Source organism: Xyrauchen texanus, chromosome 12, assembly GCF_025860055.1.
Source record: "Xyrauchen texanus isolate HMW12.3.18 chromosome 12, RBS_HiC_50CHRs, whole genome shotgun sequence".
In the NCBI taxonomy this organism is placed as follows: Eukaryota; Metazoa; Chordata; class Actinopteri; order Cypriniformes; family Catostomidae; genus Xyrauchen; species Xyrauchen texanus.
Genome location: NC_068287.1, coordinates 38,289,965 through 38,310,034, shown reverse-complemented (window position 1 = coordinate 38,310,034; position 20,070 = coordinate 38,289,965). Strand labels below are relative to the sequence as shown.

Genomic DNA, 20,070 nt, shown 5'->3' with positions numbered 1-20,070 from the left:
AACCCAGCATGCGTTGTGTTTGCTCGTGCAGTCACGCTTGGATCATTTGGAGGATTTATAGTCTCTCCCAAAATTCTTTTTGTAAGAATCAGGGACCCTGATTCTTTTTAGATGCCTCCTTTGCCCATGTGTTTACACAAATGCATTGTAAATACTACAATTATTTGAATATGTGCAAACATTAAGAGGATAGAAAGGCTGTTATTTTACAGGATGCAGATATGTAACTAATCCTATTCTCATAGTTCCAACAAACATTGGCAAATGGTCTTTATTTTAAATCGGGTCCTAATCAAGGTTTTTTTTCTTGATCTGTACAAAAGGGCAGAGCGTTAGACCCTATCTGCTATTCAAAATCAGAAATAAGATCTTTAAGGATTTGTTACAATCTGTTTGCCGTCAGTCAGTGATTAATGTCGTCATTCAAGAGTCAAGACCTTCATAGGTAGTAGGTAGGTTGGCAGGTTATCACGATCAGCTTGAGTCCGTGTGTAATGGCACTTTCTCGGCAAAGAAAAAAGGCACCACCTAAATTCAATGCTATTTAAGGAGCAGAGAATGTGTTAGATGAATGAGTGAGTGAAGGGTTGTGAATGCTCTTTTATGAGCTTTCTTTTCTATATTGTTGGCATAATTGTTTTTCTTTTTCCTTTCTCTACTTCTCAAGTCTTATCTCTACGTTGTTTTATCAACTTCACCTCTAATTGGCTTTGGTGGAAACTGGAAATGGCTGCAAACAAGACAGGACGTTGCTTCAAGAGAATTGTGACATCTAAAAGGCGATCTCTGACTTCCTGTGTGCCCAGTTTCCTGTTGGACTCTTTACTTTCACTGTGGGTCTCAAATAGTTCATTTGGGCTAGGCAGTCACTACATGTGTGATATTTCACTACCTATATTTCTTGAGTTGACTTGACTTGAGCAATGACATACTGTCCATCGAAGCGATTTGATATCAGATTTGTTTTGACCTATATGTATGAATCGCATTAACTTAAGATATCCATTATGACCATAAAAATGATTTGTAATGTTTATCGGTTTCAAAAATAACTAGATCTCTGCACTGCAATCATACACTTAACAAATATATTTGTCTTTGTTTTCAGGTAAAACTACAACAAATTCTTAAAACAAGATATATTCTCCTGAGAAGCAAGTCTGCACAGGATATAAAGACTTGTTTTTAGGGAATACATCTTGAACGCTAGTGTATTTTGTCTTGTGGCACTGACAGATATTTTTTAAGCATAAACAATTGAAAAACAAGTTAAGAAACCTGCCAGTCCCATGAGACAAAGTACACTTATATTCAAGATATATTATCTGAAAACAAGTTTTAATATCTTACAGTTTTGCCTATCTGGTGAATTTGTTTTGTATTCCAGTAACAATATCTGAACTTCATTAAAACAAGAATTATATAATATATAAGAAAAATATTTTCTGCAGGGTGTAGTTTGTAGGACGGGGTATTGATACAGATTTCCTGATTCAGTTGCAATTCACAAGCTTTCAATTCGATATTGATTCATATATGTACATTTCTGTTACAATGTCCATTGTGCTTTTACATATTAAAGAAATTCTTTCTCAGCTAATGCTCTCAAGTTTGCACTTTATTTTACAGTGTCCTTGTTACAGTGTAACTACACACATATGTACTGAGTAATTTTAATTAAGAACATGTACGTACTATAGGTTAGGGTTTGGTTTAGGGTTAGTTGCTTGTAATTATGCATAATTTACTTTTAATTCTATAATCATTACATCTAATATGTATAACAAGGACACTGCAAACTAAAGTGTTACAACTCATAATTATAAAGGAACCTTCTAAACAGCCTTTCTGGGTACAATTAATTTTTCTTCCAATTGGTCACTTTTATTCCATCAATTAATGTCTTGAAATTTCATAAAATATTTTGCATATATATTTTTTGTTAAATTTGTATTGTTTACTTGCAAATATTTACATTGATGTGTAGATCACATGCTTAATCGGTACTGTCTCTTTAAGACTAGCGGCATCAGCCAGTAAGCGTATATAATGTGAGAAGACGTGCGTGATTTCTTTAGCATATCCGTGTGTGATTTAGTTTACTTTTTTATTCAACAACTGACTAAAAAACAGTAAGGGTATTAAAAGAGACATTATTCAATGACGTATGGATCCATGGATCTCGTCTTTGATGTATTTACCCAGTCCTAGAATTTTGTTAAAATTGTCTTGCATGCCTTCAATGAATTTGTCAATAATCCCAAATCCATCCTCCAGCCAGTTTTTCTCAGCAAATATTTTTCTCTACACACAAACACATAAGTGACAGATAAATGCTTGATTGCATCGTAGGCTTGTAAAACAGACACCTTTTTATATTTTTAATAAATACAGTGTATCTTTTCAGAATAAATAGAGAGTAATGTTTTGGGAAGCACATGTATTGTCCTCTACAACTCTCATTTGTCTTCCAGATGTGCCTTTTTTTTCTTATTTGACAGCCTTCGTGTTAAACGTATCAAAATACATCATTTTTTGGACGCACCTGTAGTGTAGTTCGACTGTGCGTTTATAATGTCAGTGTCACACATTGTGCCCTGCACTCTGAGACCGTTTGTTTTAAATGCGAACATTGTGGGGGTGTGTTTGTGTATGTGCACGGCAGGAGCAGTTTTGCTGATGTGACTTGATTATTCTACAATGCATTCAAAGACCTTCCAGATGCCTAGCTAAATTGTTCATTTGCATTTTGTTGATCTTTGAAACAGTGGCCCCATAATACTTTGGACACACAAGCCACAATACAGTATGTAAGTCCAAATACTTTTTGGGACAACTCTATCAAAGTATAACACAAACTATTACTTTAAAAGACATGTTCAATGTCCCAGCACTATAAACACTATCTAGTAGTTTTAGTGATAGATTAGTGATAGAAATTGTATCTGTTTTCTATCTGTTAAGAGATAGAAACATGCATTTAACATGAGTTTAGTGTGAGTGTTTTTGATTAAGTGGAAGAGTTTCTGAGAGTGTTTCTGAATATACGATATGGAATGTGTGTCATTGTGTCTCCATCAGATAGATGGAGTATTGCTGGTTCCTCTAGACCAGCTAAGACTGGTCCATCTTGCATCTGAATATGCTGGAGGTCTTGCAGAGAGGTTAGGGTTGGAGCTGCTTTGTGTGTGTAGATTGGGAATAAATTTGTACCCACAAGTGAGCAGAATTGGACAAAACCTCCCTTTTGGAGACATTTTACATAACAATCCGTACATCATTTAATAATAATTTTTAATCATACAAAAAGTTTTCTGATAGGGTTAGGTTATAGTAATTATAGGTAGTTTTATATAAAAACAATAAATGTCTTTTACGTCCCCATTTAGATATCTGAGTGAACGTTTGTGTCTGAGCATGTCTGCACGTGTGGAGGATTTGAATGTTCTTAAATATGTTAAGATGTATTTACCGATCAGCCACAACATTAAAACCATCCGCCTAATACTGTGTAGGTCCCCCTCATGCCACCAAAAGTGCACCATCCTGCATCTCAGAATAGCATTCAGAGATGCTATTCTTCTGACTACAGTTGTACAGAGTGGTTATCTGAGTTACCGTAGACATTGTCAGTTTGAACCAGTCTGGCCATTCTCTGTTGACCTCACTCTTCAACAAGGCATTTCCATCCGCAGACACTCACTCGATATATTTTGTTTTCGGCACCATTCTGAGTAAATTATAGAGACTGTTGTGTGTGAAAATCCCAAGAGATCAGCAGTTGCAGAAATACTCCAGACAGCCCGTCTGGCACCAACAGTCATCTATGCGATTATTTAATCAGCCAATCGTGTGGCAGCAGTGCAGTGCATAAAATCATGTTGATATGGGTCAGGAGCTTTAGTTAATGTTCATAGCAACCATCAGAATGCAGAAAAAATTTGATCTCAGTTATTTGGGCCGTGGCTTGATTGTTGGTGATTGCTGGTTTCAGATGCCATTGTAGAAATGTAGTAGTCGCAGCAGTCAGCCATGATTAATCAATGAGTGAAAGTGTCAAATAACAAGACAGTTATAGAGATTATGCGAGTAGTATTTGACTGGTCATGTGAACATGGCTGCCCCATGTGTGGACCCTCTCCATGTAGAATAAAACAGCTTTTATAAGGTTACTGATATTACTGGAGTCTTCATCTTAATGTGAGTGGTCATGATTTCCTACATATATTGCAAAATTACAATTCAAGTCTTTAAGAGTTAAACTTTATTTTAATGAGGAAAAGATTACTTGGTACACCTTTTAAGGTGAGAATATTAGGTTTTAATTAGTAAAACGTAGCTCCTAAGTGAATGTTAACCAATGCATAAACATGGCAGCTGTAGCTCAGTTGGTAGGACGGGTCGGCCACTAATCGCAGGATTGGTGGTTCGAATCCCGGCCCACATGCCGAAGTGTCGTTGGGCAAGACACTGAACCCCAAGTTGCTCCCAATGGCAGGCTTGCGCCTTGCATGGCAGCTCTGGCGCCATTTTGTGTATGAATGGGTGAATGTGTCACAGTGTAAAGTGCTTTGAATACCGTTAAGGTTAAAAAGGTGCTATATAAGTGCAGACCATTTATCTAAACCTAACCAACATTGTCAAAAACATTGTCTAAAGCACATTTTCTGAAGCAGTCATGTTGTGTAGCTTCAGTAACACAATCACATGTCAACTTGCTGGGCTCGAACCGCTGTTTTCGTCGTCCAAAGTCCAACATTCTATAAATTGAGCTACTGCGTGCACTAGATTAAGTGTGTAAATGTAAGTGAGTCTTTAATACAAGCTTTAAAATGTATCACAGCACGTAGAAGCCAATTTGCTAAAATTTAGTAATGATCATTCTATAAGACTTGTTTGTTATTTATCCTCATGTCGTTCCAAACTTGTATGACTTTCTTTCATCCGTGGAACACAAAAGGAGATGCGAGGCAGAATGTTAGTCTCAGTCACCATTTACTTTCATTGAATCTTTTCTCCATACAATGAAAGTGAATGGTAACTTGAGGCTAACAGTGGTCCTTAGATCTCATTTTGTGTTCCACAGAAGAAAGAAAGTCATACGGTTTTGGAACAACATGAGGGTGAGTAAATGATGACATCATTAATGTTCCGTACTGTATTAACTGATGTCTCTTAATTCTAACTTTTATTGAACTCTTAAGTTTCTTTCACATTCACAAGTTCAAGAAAGGAGTAAACTTTAGTAATGCCAACCACCTGTTGGACAATACCACATACCAACCCTCACCCAAACACACACACACATCCTCCCCCTAATGCTATTCGTCCTTTGAGCTTTCCTATAGAGTCCTCACCTTTGACCTTTCGGGGGGTGAATTCCTCTTTTTTCCCACCATTTTCTGGTCATATTATTAGGATTTTTGTAATTATTTTTATAGTGCTGTGTGATTTAACTTTCTTTGTTGTCTGTATTGAGATTTGTTTTTAATATGTCTGATTTTAACTCATTCTGTGTTCTGTGTTCGTTTCCATCAACCAATGCTACAATGCTGGACTTGGTTAGTTCAGAAATGTAAGTTTGAGAATGTTTTTCTACCATCATCCACGAACAATAGACGAAGACGACCCGAAAGGGTCTCCTCTTTTCTAAAGTCCATTCTTTCATCTGCCTTGATTTCCATGGCATTGACCAATCGGAATGGTCAGGGACTTGATGGGACGTGACATGGTGGGTTCAAACCGGTTCAAAGGTGCTAAACAAGAGGGATGTTGTCCAGCTTTGGGGGGAGTGGGGATGTAAGCCCTGTTGAGGTTGTTTGGTGAATGTGGGTGGGATGCGGAAGCATCAGGGTGGGGGGGATGGGTTTGGGAATGATGTGATTGATCCATGGGAGAGCGGACAGATTGGTGGTCTCACCCAGCATGAATGAGGCAATCATGCGTTTGTGTGACATTTAGCCATTTGTTGCAACTTTTGGTACGTTGGTAGTGTTAATTTACTTCTAACTGAAACATACCAATGTAGACATTTTAAAGAGAATAAAATTCTGAGTTTTACTCACCCTCATGTTGTTCCAAACCCATTCAACTGACTGACTTCTGTCGAGCACATAAAGCGATGTTAGTACGAAGGCCACAGTCACCATTCACTTTCATTGTATGGAAAAAAACATGCAAAGAAAGTGAATGGTGACTGAAAAACATCTTATTGGTTTTGAACAACATGAGTAAGGTGAGTAAAGAATTTTCATTATTGGGTGCAAGTTTCTCCTTAATTTTGACTTGATTTACAAAGCCAACTACATATAAAGATCATGAAGATTTCCAATGACTTCCAAATCACCGCAGTCATTTTCTGAATTTGACAATCTCATCATACGGCATGATTTCAGTTGGGTTATTTTCACCAATCCATGCTTGTATTGCTGGTCTCTCTGGCGTGAAACACCCTTGCAGGATTCTGTGATGCCTGATTGGCCGTTTGGCCCGCCATTTGCAAGTCTTGGTGGTTGAAAGCATTGAAATGCCGCCATTTTCTCTTCTAGTCAGCCAGTGGGCGTTAACATTCCGGAGTTCAGAGGTCTTTAGGGTTTCTGGTTTTAACCCTTTCTTAACCGCCAGAGAAGGGTTGCAGGCCCCTCCCACATGACCCCTGGCACCCATTTCCCTTCTTTATCTAAAACACATGCACATCAGATGCTTGCTGATATGCCCTCTAGAGGTTCCAGGGTGCTACAGTTTTGTGTAGGTTTTTTTTTGGTGGCTAGTGGTTGTCATTTTTGGTGGTCCATTTCTATTGGTTACCTTATTACAGTGGCATCATTATGTAGATGGAGCACCTTCCTTTTCTTTCGCTTGCTCTCTCTCTCTCTCTCTCTTTCTCTCTCTCTCCCTCTCGCTCCATTTATTTATTTTTTGGAAGGTTCCGGGGCAGCTGGCATTAAACTACATCAGTGTCTAGTTTCAATATACCCATTCAGTCTCCTCTCTCTCTCTCTCTCCTCTGCCCGTTCCTCCCCGCTTCCACCAACAGCATGTTTAATTGGTGCTCCACAGCATCTTCACAATGTTTAATCTACCTTACTATAAATCTTAAGTGAATCCAGACTGCTTTAAGATGTTAGATACATTAACATTTTCAGACTTTTTATTCTCGCTCACCTCTTATAAAGATGAAAGCGAGAGGTGGAATTGTGTTTGAAGCACTCCCTGAGAGAGTAGATCTTTCTATTAACTTCACATTTTCTTACATTGTATCAATTCAAAAAGTAGGTTGTGCCATTCTAGAAGTTTTAACCGTTTTAACAATCTTCATTTACCTTCATATAGTTGCATGTGTCCAATATCATGTGGAAGTTCTGGACTGATCCATGACCAATATCTACTTTCAATCTCAGAAGCGTCATGTCCATACAAACTGATTTTTGAGCCAAGTGGATTTTGAATTAAAGTCTCTTTTGGAAATATTTACACGATTAATGAAGGTCAAAATTGACTAAAATGCTGTTGGCAGAAATTACCCATTAACATATCTAAATTTGGTCAGTCCAACTGAGTTACATCCTCCATAGATAATTTGCTTTAAACTAAAAAAAGAAAACTGCCATCAATCAGTCACTGAAACCTCAATCAAAAGTTGAGGATGACTTGCTCTTCCCATAGAAGACAAAAGTAGTTCTCAGAATGTCAAAGCTGCTATTTTCCATGGTGATTTCTGGCTGTTTCAGTTTGGCTTAGGTTAAGGTTTTGAAGTCTAAAGAACAATTAAAGAGACATAGTTCTGGGTTTTAGTTTTAAGTGGTTGTTGTTTTTACTTCATTTATTTAATGGGAATTGCACATTGCAGCGTCAGTGGAATATTTCATGAAGAATTTGATTTGTATCTCCTCACTGTTGTCATGTGAAAGCACAAGAGTTTTAATGTTAGCGCTAATGAATTAAATGCTGTCATGAAAGTCGACTGTTCTAGTGGATTTATCCCTGTTCTGGCCTTGAATTTCACCTTTTGTCTACATCATTTGATATAGCTGAGACGGTGACCTTTCTTAACACCTCGCTGTCAGCATACTTAAAAAATCACCTTTTGGATGACACTAACTTACTAAAAGTCATTAATGTAATTTGTTTCTGTGTGCTTGTGGTTGAAAAATTTGGATCAGATTTTGTTAAAGATGTCTGTGGCTTTAAGCACTCCTTTATGCATATTTTGAAGCCACTATTGAAATAAAGTTGGTAAAGGAACCCTCTCTAAATCTAATTTCTCTTTTATTTCTCCATCTACAGGACCAGAAAACTCCAGATCAGAAACATTCCACCACACCTACAGTGGGAGGTAAGTTTGGTCGTGTATCTGTTCTGACACAAAGTCTTGGATCATTCTTCATCAACACAATGATGCTGTTTCACTCAAATGCTCTGCCTACACTAAACGGTGTTTTCCAGACATAGATTAAGCCTAATCCTATATAAAACAAATTATACTTTGATTCTTCTAGGCTCATACTTTTGTACTAGATCAATGTTTTTTTTTCCCCAGTCACATCTGAAAAGAAAGCGTGTAATTTTTACACCACTAGGTGTTTTCAAACAGGTTTCTTGAATACAAAGAATTCAGAGCTGGTTAGTTATGGATTACATGTAATCTGGATTATGTAATCAGATTAAAAATTGTAATTGAATTGTAATTGAATTCAATTACATTTTACTCGTAATTGGACTAGTTACATTTTTATAGATTACATGATTACATATTAACCATTTAACCACTGGATCTACAGAGATCATTTCATTTTTAAGGATACATGGGGCACAAAATCACTTCTTGCCAAAAGTTAATATCTACGTCAAATGTAAAGGTTTGTTTTTTTAACTTTTACATTGCAAATTTAACCAACTCAAAGACATTTTTTCAATTATTATTTGAATTGTCACTCTTTGTGTAATATAACCATGTGTCATAATGTTTTTGGAAGGGTTTTGTCCATCAGACACATCAAAATGCACAAATACACTTCGTATTCAGTTGGATTAGCGCCGTAAAGTTACTTTTAGTTTCCTTAAATTGCTTTTGTAGTCGGCTTCAAAAATGTATATGAATGCACTTTTGGTGTAGTGATAACTTTGAGATGTTTTTGTGACACTGATTCACAAATATAACTGGTCTGATCTCTTTCCACATGTGGATGGCGTTTGTAAAATGGTGAAATTGCATGACCACATTTGTGTTAATGTGCTCCGGGAACCTGTCCATCCTTTTAGAAACTCTAGTTTTCAACTAATTTAAGAAATGCCTGTTAAACTCAACCATATTAGAGTCTGTCATTGATGGAGCGCTTGGACCTCTATCAGCATCATGGGGAAAACATGACAATTTGAAAACTTCCTTCATATTTTTACATTTGTGATAATTTGTCTGAATTTGTAGACAGAAGCACCATTCAAATGAATAAACCATGCAGAATTAGTTTGAAAGTAATCCAGCAGTAATCAGATTAGACCCAAATCAGAATTAGCCCCCAAATATAATCTACAAGATCACGTTACTGATGAAACTTTCTGCATTGCAATTTGTAATCTTTACCTGATTACAATTAACAAGTAATCCACCCAGCACTGATCAATGGGAATACAGCAGGAAAAGGGAAAGGCACATACACTATAAAATATACTCATTTATACACACCTATTTAAAATATTTACTACTGCCCCTCACGTCCACGTATATGTGCTCAAGTACATTGGTGGAATCCCAGACTTTGGCGTAAGAGGGAAATCCCACTACTGCAGTGAAATTCCTCTGCAGGTCGCGATGGAAAGTCAAGGAAACAAACACAGCAACAACTCCGAAACGTCTGGAAATAAAGTGAAGCAATAGAGAATAAAATAGCGAAGTCTATAAATGTAAAAAGGAAAGTCTAAAGTAAAATTTACTTCATGACATAATATTGATTAAAGTGAGTAAATTTAACTTAAACATTACAGTTAATACAGTTTTTTACTTACAAATCTGATACTGGTACTTAAACTACACATGTTGAACTTTCCTCTTAAACACGTTTTATCATGTACCACATTAAATACGGAAGCCTTCCACATGGAAGCTTATTGCCTGTCTATTAGACAACATTGTATTACTGGCAATAGAAACAAGAAACAGCTGTGCACGAAGACCTCAATGCTTGGTTAAAAAACACAATGGCATTAACAATCAACAGTGTTGTTGTTTTTTTAAATCATGAACTGTTCATTTTGAGTAGAAAATGAACTTCAGATTCCACATAACAAGAAGTTGCCAAACGTAACAATAGAGTCAACAATAAAAATAAATAAATGGAATAAACTTGCAAACCGTGAAACCATTAAGTAATTATTTTTTTATTAAGTAATTAAGTAACACCAGCTTTGAAAATGTAAGTAAAATTAACTTATTTAATTTACCAGTAAAATGTACCCAAATTAGTGAATAAAGATGACACAATTTCAAGGAAGAAATAATGATGCATGTTTACTTATAAGCTAATTAATTAATTTTTACATTTTTGAATTGAATACAGGTGTTGAAAGTACCAATCTTTTCTGCTATATTTACCACAAAAAAAACAATAAATTTCAGTGCTTTACCTCCTAAAGAATTGATGATTATGTGGCATCATTATTTATTTTTTTGCAAAATATTTTCAATGTGTCCAATATTTAATCTGACTGAATAGCAAAGATTGAACTTTACATGTTCTGGCAAGTATAGTGCCCTGTGTTGATTTAAACTCATCGAGTTTTGTCAGTGTCAATCAGGTTAGGTGATCTGTGCTTATGAGATTACACCATTAATCATACAGTATCTGAATGTGCGGGCGTGGCACATGCTCTCTGATAGTTGTTATACTGCTTGACTGTTGTTCTTGTGGGGCGGGGTCTCTCTTGGCACATTTCCAGCTGGCCCCACATCTGCCAACCTCCACTAGGAGGTGACCTAAGTGGCAAAACCATTTTGAGACAAACTCCTGATGCCAAATATTGAATTTAAATTACAGGTAGATTTAAAAAAAAATATCTATAGCTAGTTTAAACAAGATTTTGCTCTAAGAATAATTTCCAAATGAGCAAATTTGTATAATTATTTTATAATAATCGTCCATGCAGCCTTCAGGACCTCATATTAAATTAATAGTTCACCCCAAAATGAGAATTCTCTCATCATTTACTCACCCTCATGCCATCCCATAGCTGTATCACTTCCTTTGTTTTGCAGAACACAAATGACGATTTTTAGAAGAATATCTCAGCTCTGTAGGTCCATACAATGCAATGGCCAGAATGTTGAAGGTCCGAGAAAAAAAAAAAGAAAACCACACATAAAGGCATCATAAAAGTAATCCATAGAAGCAAACCAGTGGTTGCATCTATGTCTTCAGAAGTGATATGATAGGTGTGGGTAAGAAGCAGATCAATATTTAAATCTTTTTTTTTTTTTTTTTACTGTAAATGTCCATTTCAACATTCTTTAGTTTTTGGACATTTATATTATTTGTGCATATCGTCACTTCCTGTGCAAGGAGGAGAATTTATTGTAAAAAGGACTTCTATATTGATCTCTTTCTCACTCACACCTCTCATATCACTTCTGAAGACATGGATTAAACCACTGGAGTCTTATGGATTACTTGTATGCTGTCATTATATGCTTTTTGGACCTTCAAAGTTCTAGCCACTATTCACTAGCATTGAATGGACCTATGGAGTGGAGATATTCTTCTAAAATTCTTAGTTTGTCTTCAGAAGAAAGTAAATCACACATCTGGGAAGGCATGCGGCGGGTGAGTAAATGATGAGAGAATTTTCATTTTTGGATGAACTATGAATCAAACTAATCTGTCCTGAAGATCTTATCATACTTGCTTTTTCTTTCTTTTCTTTCATTCTCTCTTTAATCCATTGTTAGGTTCTTGATGGCCTGCTCGCCCAGTATGGAACTGTTGAGAACTGTGAACAAGGTAAATGACCACACGAGTGCCCTTTTTGTTTTGAATTACCCATTTAAAAGGTATTACAAATTTGCACTAATGTGACAGGATTGTGTCCAAACTATTTGAAATATTGACATGGACAATCAAACAAAAAGTTGTTTTAAATGTATTTAATATAAATAATACAATATACAATAGCAATACAATATTTCCAAGTCATCAATTCACACACAAAAAAATTACAAATAAAAATATGGTGTCATGTTAATAATAAAATTAATTGCAATATAATATATAAAATGCAATAGAATAAAATAAAATCAACTTTCAGCAACATATAAATGCATTTTTTTTCTCTCCATCTCTTTCTCTCATGTCCTCATAGTGAACACAGAGAGTGAGACTGCAGTTGTGAATGTCACATACGGGACACGGGAACATGCTAGACAGTAAGTGATCTTTACCCTACGACTTTAATTCAAAATAGCTTCTTATCTTGTTTATATATATATATATATCACCACAGAATCATCTTTTGGTTAATGCTTGAAGCGCTTGAATCAGATCGGTGTTTTTCCTTGCTCTCTCCTGACACCTACTGGACATTCAGCTGCACTGCAAGCCAAAATCAGCGGCGCCAGCGTTTTGCTGGTTGACTTTCACTTGAGATGTAAAGCTTTGTTCATTATCTGATATCTTGCTTAAGAACCATTTAGGTAAATAACTTACGTTGAACTGTGAAATTATCCATATAATTGTATCTTTGTAGATTTAACCAGTTAGCGTTCAATGACTGCAGAGACATTTCCTCCCAAGTTACCTCAGAGATACTGCCATTATATCCAGGGTTCCACAGTCATGGAAAACAAGGGACATTTTAAATGATGTTTTCAAACCTGGAAAAGTCACTGAAGTTTTTGTAGCATTTTATAAGTTAAGCTCTGCTCTAAAATAATTAATCAGCTTAGATATTGATGTTGTGTAGAGTAAAACCTGTTCACAAGCCATGGAAGAGATGTTCATGAGCGAATCATTCTTTTGAGTCGGCTCTTCTCAATGAAATGTTCAAACCAATTCACAAATGGGTCTGAATGATACATTAGCGATTCAATCTGATTTTGTTTTAAAAAAAAAAATCCTTGGCAATTAGCCATAAAGTGTGGGAATCCTGTATAAACCGCCTCATTTAAACATTTCCTCCCAAAGAGCTATTCAGAAACTCAATGGGTACCAGTTTGAGAACAATGCACTGCGTGTGTCATACATCCCTGACGAGAACTCTGAGGTCGACTCTGAACGAGGTCCAGACAACGGCCGTCGCCCCGGATATGGTCCACGGGGTAACTCGCGCCAGATGTCGCCTGGTTCTGGAATCCCCTCCAAACACCAGCACGCTGATATCCCTCTCAGACTGCTGGTGCCAACACAGTATGTGGGTGCCATCATCGGCAAGGAGGGCGCTACCATCCGGAACATCACCAAGCAAACTCAGAGCAAGTACGTGACTGACTGCAAGTATGAAATGAATGGCACAAATGATGGAATAGGGCAAAAACGAATTTAATCAGCTAGTTCACCCAAACATTCATAATTTACTGTAATTTAATTCAAAACCAGTATGATTAAACCTTTTCCGTGGAACACAAAAAAACGTTTTTGAGTAGAATGTCGAAGATGATCAGTAATTGTTTTTCATTTTTTTAATTGTTGTATCTTTTATTTGGTGTTCATTTCAGAACCTTTACGATACCTCCCTTTCATTCTCCCATCTCTTAGGATTGATGTGCATCGCAAAGAGAATGCCGGCGCAGCAGAAAAGCCCATCAGTATCCATTCTACCCCAGACGGCTGTTCAGCTGCCTGTCGTATGATCCTGGAAATCATGAACCAGGAGGCCAAGGACACCAAAACGTAAGTCACCATGGCAGGTCTATTTATTTGTCGGTCGGTCTAGCTGTCTGTCTTTTTGTCTGTTTGTCCGTCTTGCTATTTGTCCGTCCGTCAGTCTAGGTCTCCATCAGTTGGTCTGTCTGTCTGTCTAGCTTTCTGTCTGTCTGTCAGTCGTCACTTTTTTCAACTGCCTATTTTTCTGTCTGTCTGTCTGACTATCTGTCTGCCTAGCTGTCTGACTCTGTCTAGCTGTCTGTCTGTCTATCTAGCTATCTGTCTTTCTGTCATCTGACTGTCTATCTATCTATCTGTCTGACTGTTTGTCTGTCTATCTATCTGACTGTATATCTATCTAGCTACCTGACTGACTAACTGTCTATCTTTCTGACTGTCTAACGGTCTGTCTGTCTACCTGTCTGACTATCGCTCAGTGGTTAAGGCTCTGGGTTACTGACCGAAAGGTCGAGGGTTCAAGCCCCAGCACCGCCAAGATACCACTGTTGGGCCCTTGAGCAAGGCCCTTGACCCTATCTGCTCCAGGGGCGATGTTTCATAGCTGACCCTGCACTCTGACCCCAGCTTAGTTGGGATATGTGAAAACAATTGCATTTCATTGGCTCTGTACCTGTACTCTGCACACTGACAATAAAGTTGAATCTTAATGTCCTCCTTTATAAATGGTCATTCAATAAGTGTTTCCATGTTGTTATGCATTCATTATATCAGTGATTACAAATTAAATGTATAGCACAAAATATATGGGCTAAATGTGCAGCTTTTAAAGCTAAAACAATTTAGTACAAAGTCCAAGAATATATAAGCAAAGGCAATTGTCAATACAGAGAATACTGCTCATTTTTTAGTGGTTTAACTTTCCTTTGTACCTTGAGTCGTTCGATTTGTCAGTGCTGGGTCGCGTCTATTCTCAGATCAGTATTAATAGATTTTTAATTTCTGGTAGTGCTGATGAGGTGCCTCTGAAGGTTCTTGCTCACAACAACTTTGTCGGCCGTTTGATTGGCAAAGAGGGACGCAACCTGAAGAAAGTGGAGCAAGACACCGATACTAAGATCACCATTTCACCGTAAGAAATGAAGCGCACACCCTTCAACAACACAAAATAAATATGATTTTTATAATACATAAATAGTCCACTTGACTTGAATAGGTGATTTATTTCTTCTGTTGCATCTGTTACTATCATAAACGTCCTCTGAACGCAGATTGCAGGACCTGACACTTTATAACCCAGAAAGGACCATTACAGTGAAGGGTTCCATTGAGGCGTGCTGCCTGGCAGAACAGGAGATCATGAAGAAAGTGCGAGAGGCATATGACAATGACATCGCTGCTATGAATGTGAGTTTGACTTGTTAAAAGCTGTGTGGGCTTAAGAAATTTTAAGAATATTCTCTATGTATCTCAGAAACATTATTATGGGCTGTTTACACAGGACAGTTCTTGCGTTATGTCTGCAATATTGTTTTTATTGTTGGCCTATGTACACAGCGTTGCCATAAGCATTGCGTTTTGAAAGGGATAGTTCACCAAAAAATGACAATTCTCTCATCATTTACTCACCATCATGCCATCCCAGATGTGTTCAAAACATAGACAGCATAAAAGTAATCTGCACAACTCCAGTGGTTTAATTTGTCTTCTGAAGCAATGCAATCACTCTGTGTGAGAAACAGATCAATATTAAAGTCCTTTTTATTGCTATAAATCTCCATTTTCAATTTCTGACCACTACATTTTGACCTGTTTCTCACCCACGCCTATCATATCCCTTCTGAAGACATGGATTTAACCACTTGAGTCTTATGGGTTCATTTTAATCTACCTTTGTAATTTTTGGAGCTTCAAAGTTCTAGTCACCATTCACTTGCATTGTATGGACCTACAGAGCTAAAATATTCTTCTAAAAATCTTTGTTTGTGTTCAGCAGAAGAAAGAAAGTAATACACATCTGGGATGGCATGATGGTGAGTAAATGATGAGAGAATGTTCATTTTGGGTGAACTATCCCTTTAAGATGCCATGTCCGAGCATCCCTGTGTTCCGTCTAGCTGTTTTTAATGCAAGAACACATTCTGTGTAAACGACCCAAATGCAGAATGTGTTCAACAATATTGGCTTGAAAAAAAAAGAGATCTATAACCAATATCCACATCTTCTATTTCCTGTCTTTTAATAGTGAGCATTGCTGTTATACAAGTATCCGGCACAGACCTCTGTCACTGTATTCCCTTTTTCTTTACCCAGCAACAGACTCACCTGATCCCTGGATTAAACCTGGGAGCCATCGGCCTTTTTCCGCCATCCTCTGCTATGCCTCCACCTGCCCTCGGAAACTCTGTGCCTGGCCCCCCCTATGGTGCTGTTGGGGTATGTATAATTTCCTTGCTATTCTTTTTTTTTTTTTTTCCAAAGTAACTGTTTTCACATCAAAGGCTTTCTGTTGCATCTTTTCCTTTTTATGGTCTGTTTACAGTAGTGAAACATTGACATTTATGATGTTCTTAACAGATATACATTTCGTGTCTCCCCGCAGGCCTCTGAACAGGAAACTGTCCACGTGTACATCCCAGCCCAAGCCGTGGGAGCCATCATTGGCAAGAAGGGACAACATATCAAGCAGCTGAGCCGTTTTGCTGGGGCTTCTATTAAGGTAACTCTTCTGCAGATATTGCACATACTGTCTGGAATGTCTGTGAAATTTAGGATGAAGTCGGCACAAATGTATTTGAAATGTGTGTACTGTATCGCCCCACAAAGACGAAATATGACAACTACGCCAACACAGAAAGTGAGAAAAATTGCTTAAAAGTTTTTTCACTGTCAAATGTCTCACTCCATTTTCTCTGAACCTGAGCATAGTTTAGTCAAACCCATCAGTCACAGGATAAATCAATATTAAGAAAACTAATTCAGGTTATTTTGATGAAATGTATTACTGAAATGTATATAGTGTCCTGAAGGAACCACATTTTGTGTTTTGTCCATTGCCTTCTAATGTGTTAAATACAACTATAAACCTACAACATCATTTGAAAGACACAGTTGTCTTGTTTTGTGAATTTGTTTTATTTCAACCACCAGTATATCTATTGTTGAACTGAACCGATAGGTCATCTTTGATCAAATATTGTTTTTTATGTCACCAAATGTTTACATATATCATCCAAATATTGTAGAGAGTTTATGTGCCTCATTGCTGATGCACAAAGTTGGTTGTGTCATAGGCTCATCTGAACATCCTTAAAATCATTTTTCTTCAGATTGCACCTGCAGAGGCACCAGACTCCAAAATGCGAATGGTCATTGTTACCGGACCACCTGAGGCCCAGTTCAAGGTTAGATGGATTACTTTCTCTTTTCTGCATATTGATTACTATTATACTCTATGTAGAGCCAGATTGATCATCCGCAAAGAGAATCCAATAACAAATTCATAATATGTGACAAATAATATGTGACATGTATTTTAAGAAGCTTTCTCGTGTGTTTTAGGCTCAAGGCAGAATATACGGTAAGCTAAAGGAAGAGAACTTCTTTGGGCCCAAAGAGGAAGTGAAGTTGGAGACGCACATCAAAGTAGCAGCTGCTGCAGCTGGAAGAGTCATTGGAAAGGGTGGAAAAACCGTAAGTCAGGCTGGTTGATATCATTCCAATATTGCTGATACTAGATGTCACATTAAGGGGTATATCTAGTAAAAAAAAGGGGTCTTTTTCACCAAATTTGGAATGCCCAATTCCCAATGTGCTTTTAATTCCTCGAGGTCACGTAGTGACTCGCCTCAATCCAGGTGGCGGAGGACGAATCCCAGCTGCCTCTGCATCTGAGCCAGTCAACCCACGCATTTATCATTTGGCTTGTCGAGCTCTTTGCCAATGAGACATTGGCTTCACGCCATCCACCGTGGCATCCAAGCTCAACGTACCATGCGCCCCACTGAGACCGTACCACATTATGGTGACCATGAGGAGGTTACCCCATGTGACTCTACCCTCCCTAGCAACCGGGCCAATTTGGTTGCTTAGGAGACCTGGCTGGAGTCACTCAGCACATCCTGGGATTCGAACTAGTGAACTCCAAGGGTGGTAGCCAGCGCTTTACCACTGAGCTACCCAGGCCCCCCCATAATAGCCATTTTTTATAACTTTTTAATTTTTTACATTAATAATTAGTATCATCTTATTAGTTTCATATTGGAAGCAGTGATTATTATACCTAATTTTTTCCCAATTCAAACAGCATATTCCTGCTTGGTTTAAAAACTACAAAATGGCTATTTTTTTCCTCTGCACATTCAAATGTTTTAATTCCTAATTTGACTTTGATCACTTTTTATTTGACTGATATTGTTTTGTTATTGTACTTGTTGTTCTATTTAAGACATTAGAGACACTACAGTATGATTTTCTCTAAAGCTGTTTTTAAACTATTTGTAATTTGAAAAGCACTGTACAAATAAAAATTGAAAAGCAGGCAAAACTGTATAGATATATAATATTGGCCATCATGTGGGCTATCAGTCGACCATAACAATTATTGGCATATCTGTACCTGAAAAAACTGTTTTATTCTTATTACTTAAACTTTTCAAAGGACATTTCAAGTTAAGGCAAAATTATATCATGCTAATGCTAAGCACAGTGCTATGCCATAAGTCATACACACAGAGTATGCATACATGTAGTCAATGGGCGTGGCCATGAAGTTTTAGTATTTTCTTGCAAACATTCACTCGAGGCACAAGTGGGTTTGGTGAAATGACATGTGCAAAGCTCTAATGGGCTGGGTCAAGTGCAATTTAATCTGTATCCTATTATATAGTCCATTCCCTGTCAAGCAACAGCAATATAAACAAATGGACTGTATGAACTTTAGCCTATGACTAAACACATTTTAAACACATGGGAAATGTGGTTCTCATCAGGATTTGTTTTTATGCTTCATTTAATGATAGAGAATGTAAGTATTATTAATAATTTTCATGTACTGACATGCAAATCATGGCTAGTATTAACAGTGATTGAATTGGAACGCACTTCACTTGGGCGTACAATGGGGCGGCTGTGGCTCAAGTGGTAGAGCAGGTTGTCCACTAATCGCAGGATTGGTGGTTCGATTCCCGGCCCACATGACTCCACATGCCAAAGTGTCCTTGGGCAAGACACTGAACCCCAAGTTGCTCCCAATTGCATGGCAGCTCTACCGTCATTAGTGTATGAGTCTGTGTGTGTGAATGGGAGAATGTGTCACAGTGTAAAGCGCTTTGAAAACCGCTAAGGTGAAAAAGGTGCTATATAAGTGCAGACCATTTACTTCACTTCTACCGGTCGATTTTGAAAAAATTTATTAATTTATCGAAACCTGGAATAATAAGCCAAAAACATTTCTAAATTCAAATGACACTTCAAACTAAACAAAAATATCATCATAATAACAAAGTGGTCAAAAAAAAAAATCATACCAAATCCAAACATACTCAAACTTCTTCCATCGGCCCCTTTTGCAGGGAATTAACCACTCTATGACAGCAGATAGAAAAATACCAATACAAATTATTTAATAAATAAACCATGACCTAAAGATAGTTTAACAAATTTCTCATAAATATTTGTTTCATAAAACAGCTGCAACAGTGATGGCATGATTTGATGTTCCACTTTATTTTCAGATTTTGGACATGAACTTATAACTGTCTGCTGGTGGAATCTCCAAACTGCAAACACAGGAACTATAATTGGACTTTGCGCTGAAATAAGACCTGCTTTTTAAATCAGGAAAATAGCCAGTTGAGCTTTGCGCCACTTCATTTACATACATTACACCCACAGTTTGCACTCCCATCCACGCCCACTTGCACAAAAAGTATGCTTTGAATTAGTGCTCTCACGAAAATGATGTAAGATGTTGCACACGGTCGTAGTGCATTGGGCTGTGCGCACTAACAAAAATAGACCCCTTATTCTCTCAAATCCATCAAATCCATCAATTGTGGAATGAACTTAGCAGGACAGTCCCGCTGATGTTTAAAGGATATCACTGTGCTTTGACCACTCCCTTTTAGGTAAATGAGCTGCAGAATCTCACCGCTGCTGAAGTTGTGGTTCCCAGAGAGCAGACCCCTGATGAACAAGACCAAGTTATCGTCAAAATCATCGGCCACTTTTACGCAAGTCAGGTGAGTTGCTCTGGAAAGGA

The 20,070-nt window shown here is 37.5% G+C and overlaps 1 protein-coding gene across 1 annotated transcript in view; it reads left to right on the top strand.

The window, feature by feature from the left end:
• LOC127653235 (insulin-like growth factor 2 mRNA-binding protein 1) overlaps nt 1-20,070 on the top strand; it is a 48,169-nt gene that overhangs the window by 27,747 nt on the left and 352 nt on the right. The window contains exons 3-14 of the mRNA XM_052139846.1: nt 8,287-8,335; nt 11,942-11,993; nt 12,352-12,415; nt 13,173-13,463; nt 13,743-13,877; nt 14,818-14,940; nt 15,080-15,215; nt 16,122-16,244; nt 16,411-16,527; nt 17,138-17,212; nt 17,370-17,501; nt 19,937-20,050. Of these exons, the coding sequence (XP_051995806.1) occupies nt 8,287-8,335; nt 11,942-11,993; nt 12,352-12,415; nt 13,173-13,463; nt 13,743-13,877; nt 14,818-14,940; nt 15,080-15,215; nt 16,122-16,244; nt 16,411-16,527; nt 17,138-17,212; nt 17,370-17,501; nt 19,937-20,050 (1,411 nt within the window). The remainder of the gene's footprint in view (nt 1-8,286; nt 8,336-11,941; nt 11,994-12,351; nt 12,416-13,172; nt 13,464-13,742; nt 13,878-14,817; nt 14,941-15,079; nt 15,216-16,121; nt 16,245-16,410; nt 16,528-17,137; nt 17,213-17,369; nt 17,502-19,936; nt 20,051-20,070) is intronic.